The sequence below is a fragment of the Triticum aestivum genome, chromosome 1B, assembly GCF_018294505.1.
Source record: "Triticum aestivum cultivar Chinese Spring chromosome 1B, IWGSC CS RefSeq v2.1, whole genome shotgun sequence".
NCBI classification, from domain to species: Eukaryota; Viridiplantae; Streptophyta; class Magnoliopsida; order Poales; family Poaceae; genus Triticum; species Triticum aestivum.
This window is the reverse complement of record NC_057795.1, coordinates 5296348-5303075: the sequence shown is the minus strand read 5'-3', so window position 1 is coordinate 5303075 and position 6728 is coordinate 5296348. Positions and strand designations below refer to the sequence as shown.

Below are 6728 nucleotides of genomic sequence, written 5' to 3'. Positions count from 1 at the left end.
CTAAAGGTTAGACCTTTATCCTCAGTTTGAGACACAAACCGGGACTAAAGGGCCCATTTTCAAATCCCACCCCCTTCGCCTTTTCAGTTTTGTAAAAAGCAAAAGAAAATGATAAAAACTTCAAAAATTAAAATCCTTTGAGATGTAGTTATGTTCCTACATCTACTAGTTAGGAAAATTAAAAAAACTTAAATTTGGACATGTTTTGCAAAAAAAGTGTTATGCAAATGTAAAACGGCCATATCTTTTGCATACAATGTCGAAAAAACCCGCATAATATATCAAAGAAAATCAGCACGAAAATCCGCATCCTACGGCCTGTTTGCAATTTTTTAGAATCCTCAAATTCTAAAAGAAAAAAAAAGTTATGCTCAAATTTCTTTTTTTCGAATTTTCGTTAAATCTGGTCAAACTATGGTCAAACTACTAATTCAAGAAGTACTAGTGTTACTACATAATTATTCAAGAATATTAGTGTTACTAAATTATTATTTCAAATTTTTTGAATTTTGGTCAAATCTGGTCAAACTGTGGTCAAATTGTGCTCAAACTATAGTCAACCTATGGTCAAACTTATTATTCAAGAAATATTAGTGTTACTAAATAATTATTCAAGAATATTAGTGTTACTAAATAATTATTTCAGTTTTTTTGAATTTTGGTCAAATCTGGTCAAATTGTGGTCAAACTATAGTTATACTATGGTCAAACTTATTATTCAAGAAATATTAGTGTTATTAAATAATTATTGTTTGAATAATAGTTTCGAACTCAAACAGTGAAACGTGTGACTTCATGCTCAAGCGAAAATCCTGAGAGTTAATAGGATTGACATCTTAATATTCTCAGGAAAACAACAAGTGCAGACTTGGAAACGAGGAGGAATAGAACCCGGAGGTTAAGCGTGCTCAGGCTGGAGTAGTGAGAGGATGGTGACCGGCTGGAAAGTTAGATTATTTGGAATTATGAGGATGAACCGGCACGGATGGTGCTTTTTCTACTAGTGACACACTGCTACTGGAGGTGACACCGGCAGCATTCCCTCCATCCGCATGCTGCGAGGGATTTACGACAAACCGTCTACCTTCATGTACGTAACTAGCAGTGTTTCGAATGCATGAACGCCAATAAGTCCCTCACTACTGCCGCGTTCTGGTTTTCCCCGCATGCTGCTCGCTTTTAGGCGAGTTAGCATGAGCGTCCATATAGTTGTGGACGCTCCTATTAGTAAAATCCTATGAGAGGTTTCCCTACTAGCATAAGGAAGATAATAACGTTCTTTGTACCTGGGCAACAGAAAAATAAGTGAAAATTAAGGGTGTTTTTCTGCGCAGATGATATATGTACATAAAAAGGATGGAGGCATGGGACTTGTGTGAGCCCCGGACATCCTAGGCCATGCCCGGGATCCAAGGCAGGTGGCCAGGCATGTGGGCCATATAGGCCACCCCTAGGCCCAGTTTTTGGTAGTTGGGGTTATTTTGCTCCAAAAACCTTTTGTTATATATTTGCTTTATTTTTTCTCACTCTATAAAAGTGTTGTTCTCTTGTGAAACCTTCATTTTCTTGCTCCGGTTGCTTTCCGGTGCTCACTCCGGTGCAACCTTGCAAACTGGAAAGAAAATATAGATAAAATTGTGCAATGGTGGTCGAAATAGCATAATAAGTGAGCAATTTATGTTATGAAATTGTGATGCAAGATGCACATATAAGATTTGAAAACCAAAAAATGCCATGATTGGAATAATGAAAAGCATATGCAAAGCAGAAATTTGTTTGCCCTTTATTCCCATGTTTAGACTATTAGTAGTTGGGGTCACACATATGATGGTGCATGACACTTTATTTGTCATCATTGCTCGATCGGTCCATCGACTAAATGACGATGATCCATCTATCCATTATTATAGCCATTGTCTTTTACTGGCCATCACCAAAAATGATGCTGCCAACTGGTGTAGTGATCATGGAGCAATAAGGTGTGACATGCACATTACACATCGTTGGCAGGGTTTGTAGCACCAACGACATAATCGATTGGAGCTGAGCTAGTTGTTGAGGTTGGATGAAGCCCTGGCCAAGTTGTTGTTGAGGCTGGACAACTGTACCCTGGCCCGGTTGTTGTTGTTGTTGTTGTTGGGACTGTGGGAAATCTTGACCCACCTGTTGTTGTTGTTGTTGTTCTTGTTGTACGATGATGGCGTGTGCGATGCTATGGATGGCTGTGCATCGGTCTTGATCAGATATCTGTGCTAGCTGCTCACAGCATTGTTGCTGCATCAACTCGCAACCACTGCTTCGTAGGCCAAATTGTGACAGGACAACAATCTGTTTCCGGAATACTCTCAAACCCGATTCACTTGATGATATGGGGCTGCATTGTTGCAATATAAACTCCGTGCAGGCATTCAACTCTTGCTCTAGAAATGGTTGTTGTGGCCTTTGTAGCACATGGACGCTAGGGTCGAGCTGCATGGTGGTGGTGGCGGTGGCTATGGTCATCGCCATGGCAAGGAGGGAAATGATGGGGAAGGTCTTCATGGTGGATTTGTACTTACTATTGCTTGCTTCGCTTTTGATGTTCGTGCTCTAAATGTGTGAAGGATGGATGATGGATGCCATGGTATGGTTTCTTTTCATCATTGGTTTGTTTTTCTCTAAAGGGCTTAGATGATTATCAAACTAATCATTTGATATGTTGTGCTTGGTGGCACTACTTACAGTTGTGATTTTGGATTTATCATTAAAGTTGCTTTCTGTTACACATATCATCTGAGTGCCAAGAAAGGTTGATAATGTTCAATGACTCATCTCGTTTACTTTACACGATAAATGTTGATCTAGACTGCATCCCTTTCTGAAATTAATTTGTTCAGACTTGTTCATGAAAATTATCAGGAGATAGATTGACGAGGATTGTACAGAGCATTTACACGATATTGGCATATATGCTTTTTCTCAGCAGAAAAATCATATATTCAACACACCATCAACTGACATAACATTTATATACACATATTTGTCAAGAAGTATCTGTCGTTGGCCTCTGTTGTTTCCTTTATTGCCTGTTCAATTCATGCTCTGGACCTTTTTGCGCGAGTCACAAAACTAGTATTTGCACACAAAAATTTGCAGCTCCACTTATTATTTCAATATATTTTCATTTGGAGTGCTGCCTTAGGAATTCAGTGCTTGCTTCCTCGTGGCGACTTGCTTCAGCAAGATTAGCAGAAAAATTTAGCAGCAAACGTAACACTCTGAATAATCTTTCAGATACCTTTGTTACAGTACAAGTTTGGTTGACACTTCTGCTGGAAACTTGTCGTCTCCTCTAACACAAGGTTCCATATATGTATATACTCATGACTGGTGAGAATGGCATCGAACAAACATACATACTTGGTTTTTCTTCATGTGTAATGCAAACTTAACATAATGATGAGATGCCATAATGCAATGTCCCATGATAAATAGAAGAAAGAAAAATAGATACCAGTTCACCTAAAAAATACCATCAAAACTCACCTCAGCTAGTACAACCATAGCAATGAACACGTACACGGGCACGCAGACATACAGAAAGCGCTAGTAAACCACTTGAGCTTGGATTTTTGCCTCAGGTTGTGTGGGGAAATGTGGGAAAATGTTCGAGCTTTCTATTCCCACGCCATTGTCAAAATGTATGGCTTCTGCTTCCATCGAGCGTATAAATTTCTCGTCTACGACTACATTCAGCAGGGAAGCCTCCATGGGACATTGGAAAATGAGGAGTTAGCAAAGGAATTAGATTGGAAGAATAGAATTGCTCTTGCAACTGATGTGGCTCAAGCAATAGCTTATTTACACCATGAATGCAGTCCACCGATAATCCATCGAGATATCACAAGCAACAACATCTTACTTGATACAACCTTCAAGGCTTTTGTCTCGGATTTCGGCACGGCAAGGATTCTTAAGCCCGATTCATCAAACTGGAGTGCACTAGCAGGGACATATGGCTACATAGCTCCTGGTATGTACTTTTATAACCTTCCTTCTCACGTGAGAAGCATTTACCTCTATCTATTTGTTCCTAATTGTAATGTTTTGATTCTGTGCAGAACTCTCATACACATCAGTTGTGACTGAGAAATGTGATGTCTATAGCTTTGGCGTGGTTGTGCTAGAGCTAGTTATGGGGAAGCATCCAAGGGATCTATTAGACGGTAGTTTGTCGAGCGGGAAACAAGCTATGCTGGTGAAAGATATTCTAGACCAACGGCCAACAACACCAATAACAACAGAAGAGAATAGCTTAGCTCTGCTCATCAAGCTAGCCTTTTCTTGCTTGGAATCTTCACCACAAGCAAGGCCAACCATGCGGGAGGCCTACCAAACACTCATCCAGCGACCCTCTTCTAGCTCATGCCCCATGACTTTCAGCACACTTACATTACAACAAGTAAAGTATGCATGTTGATATATGATCGGAATTCTAGTGAGAAGCCAGGGTCCATCGTAGCGGAAGCCGATTTAGGTTTATGTTTTGCCTCGAGTCACTCATATACCATCTATATATGTTGAAGTCTGTAATCATCCCATGTCAACTTGTAGCTTTTATTTCTAGCAAAATTAATAACCGGTCCATGCAGCGTGATCCTGTTCACCACATGGCCGGATCAGTAGTTGCATGCTACTACGATCGCTTCGTGGGATGGCACAAGTACCAGCTGTAGCGGCATAAAACTTGAGGCATGGACAAGGGACGTGGGATGGCGCAAGATTAAAATCTTTATGTTAGCTAGTTGAGCTAATGAGCTGTTTAAATAAAGAGGAGAACAAAGCAGAAAAGCTGCAACAGTTTACGCAGCGCAAATATCCTGAGTGTCCACCAATTCTCCTCCCTCCCTATGCCTCGGGATGAGTTCATGACTCACTTTAGGTGGTCGATGCGTAAACAAGAACAAATAAATGTAAACACACGAAGCTAGGTGCATAAAGTTGAAAAAGATGGAATACGTTTTTGCCGTACGTAACTCGACGGACTTGCTGTGTATTAGTATGGAGGCAATCTTGGTTGCCAAGAATACATAGGATTACATGAGATCTCAAGGACCAAGTAATAGGAAATAATCCTACCTAATCTATAGTCATAACTACACTGATTACATGCTGAAATATACATTAACATCCCCCCTCAATCTCAACCGGCCACAAGGTTGAGATTGTGTCGTAATTTCTCCAACATGGCTTTTGTAGCAGGTTTAGTGAAAGCATCTGCCACTTGATCACCGGAAGACACAAAGCGAACATCCAAAGCTCCTTGCGCCACCTTTTCTCTTACAAAGTGAAAATCCACCTCAATATGCTTTGTCCTCGCATGAAATACTGGATTTGCACTCAGATAGGTGGCACCTAAATTATCACACCACAAAATTGGTGGTCGTGGTAGGAACACTCCCAGTTCCCTAAGCACAGATTGTACCCAAGTAACTTTAGCTGTGCCATTTGCTAGTGCCTTGTACTCCGCCTCAGTACTGGATCGTGAAACTGTGGGTTGCTTACGAGCACTCCATGATATCAGGTTAGGACCAAGAAAGACCACAAAACCACCAGTAAAGCGTCTGTCATCGACACATCCTGCCCGGTCAGCGTCAGTGAACACACTCAAAAGTGTGGAGCTTGACCGGCGAATAGAGAGTCCAGTAGTCACAGTACCCTTGATATACCTCAGTATGCGCTTCACTGCCTCCCAATGCACATCAGTGGGTTTGGCTAGATATTGGCACACCTTGTTGACAGCAAATGAAATATCAGGACGAGTGAGGGTAAGATACTGCAATCCTCCAACCATGCTGCGATAGCTAAAAGCATCATCATGATTGAGAGGAGTACCAAGATCTGCTGCCAACTTATCAGTTACTGACATGTGAGTAGAAACTGCCTTGCAATTCTCCATATGAGCATGATGAAGAAGATCATCAGCATACTTCCGTTGAGACAACACCATTCCCCCTGAATTGTAGGTGGCTTCAATCCCAAGGAAGTAAGAAAGGCGACCAAGGTCCTTGATGGGAAAGGACCCACCTAGAGTGCGAAGCAAACGATCCACTGTATGAGAGCAGGAGCCAGCAATGACAATATCATCAACATAGACCAACATGTAAATAACTACATTGCCTCGCCGGAAAATGAAGAGAGAGGTGTCGGCCTTGGATGAATGAAACCCAAGTTGTTGCAGCCGGTCACTGAGGCGGGAGTACCAAGCCCGCGGAGACTGTTTGAGTCCGTAAATAGACTTCCGAAGCTTGCAAACATGGTGAGGAAATCGAGGATCCTCAAAACCTGGAGGCTGCTGCATGTACACATTCTCATTAAGCAAACCATGAAGAAATGCATTGCTGACATCAATCTGGCGTAAACACCAACCCTGTGAAACTGCAAGTGACAGCACAAGGCGAACAGTGGCCGGTTTAACAACCGGACTGAAAGTGGCAACATAATCAACACCATACTGCTGAGTAAACCCACGAGCAATTAGGCGAGCTTTGTACTTGTCAAGAGAGCCATTAGATCGTTCCTTGAGCTTAAAAATCCACTTACAGCTGACAATGTTAGTGCCCGGAGGACGAGGCACAAGTGACCATGTCTGAGTGCGCTGAAGGGCAGAGAACTCCTCTTGCATAGCAGCTGTCCAAGCAGGATCAATAAGAGCCTGCCGATGCGTAGTTGGAACGGAGACGACGGCA

The 6728-nt window shown here is 41.8% G+C and overlaps 2 protein-coding genes across 2 annotated transcripts; one reads left to right on the top strand and one right to left on the bottom strand.

Annotated features, from left to right (window-relative positions):
• Window positions 1-1758: 1758 nt before the first annotated feature.
• LOC123083534 (gamma-gliadin B-like) lies at window positions 1759-2671 on the bottom strand. Its single transcript, XM_044505559.1, has one exon. The coding sequence runs from the start codon at window positions 2539-2541 to the stop codon at window positions 1921-1923; it is 621 nt and encodes a 206-aa protein (XP_044361494.1). The 5' UTR covers window positions 2542-2671; the 3' UTR covers window positions 1759-1920.
• Window positions 2672-3633: 962 nt separating this feature from the next.
• On the top strand, window positions 3634-4459 carry LOC123102255 (MDIS1-interacting receptor like kinase 2). Its single transcript, XM_044523558.1, has 2 exons — window positions 3634-4012; window positions 4101-4459. Exons 1-2 carry the CDS (start codon window positions 3634-3636, stop codon window positions 4457-4459), a joined length of 738 nt encoding a protein of 245 aa, XP_044379493.1.
• The last annotated feature ends 2269 nt before the right edge of the window (window positions 4460-6728 follow it).

Coding starts and splice junctions, on each gene's coding strand:
- LOC123102255 (XM_044523558.1), top strand. CDS start 3,634: ATGTGGGAAAATGTTCGAGCTTTCTATTCCCACGCCATTGTCAAAATG. Junction 4,013..4,100: donor ATATGGCTACATAGCTCCTG/GTATGTACTTTT, acceptor GATTCTGTGCAG/AACTCTCATACACATCAGTT.
- LOC123083534 (XM_044505559.1), bottom strand. CDS start 2,541: ATGAAGACCTTCCCCATCATTTCCCTCCTTGCCATGGCGATGACCATA.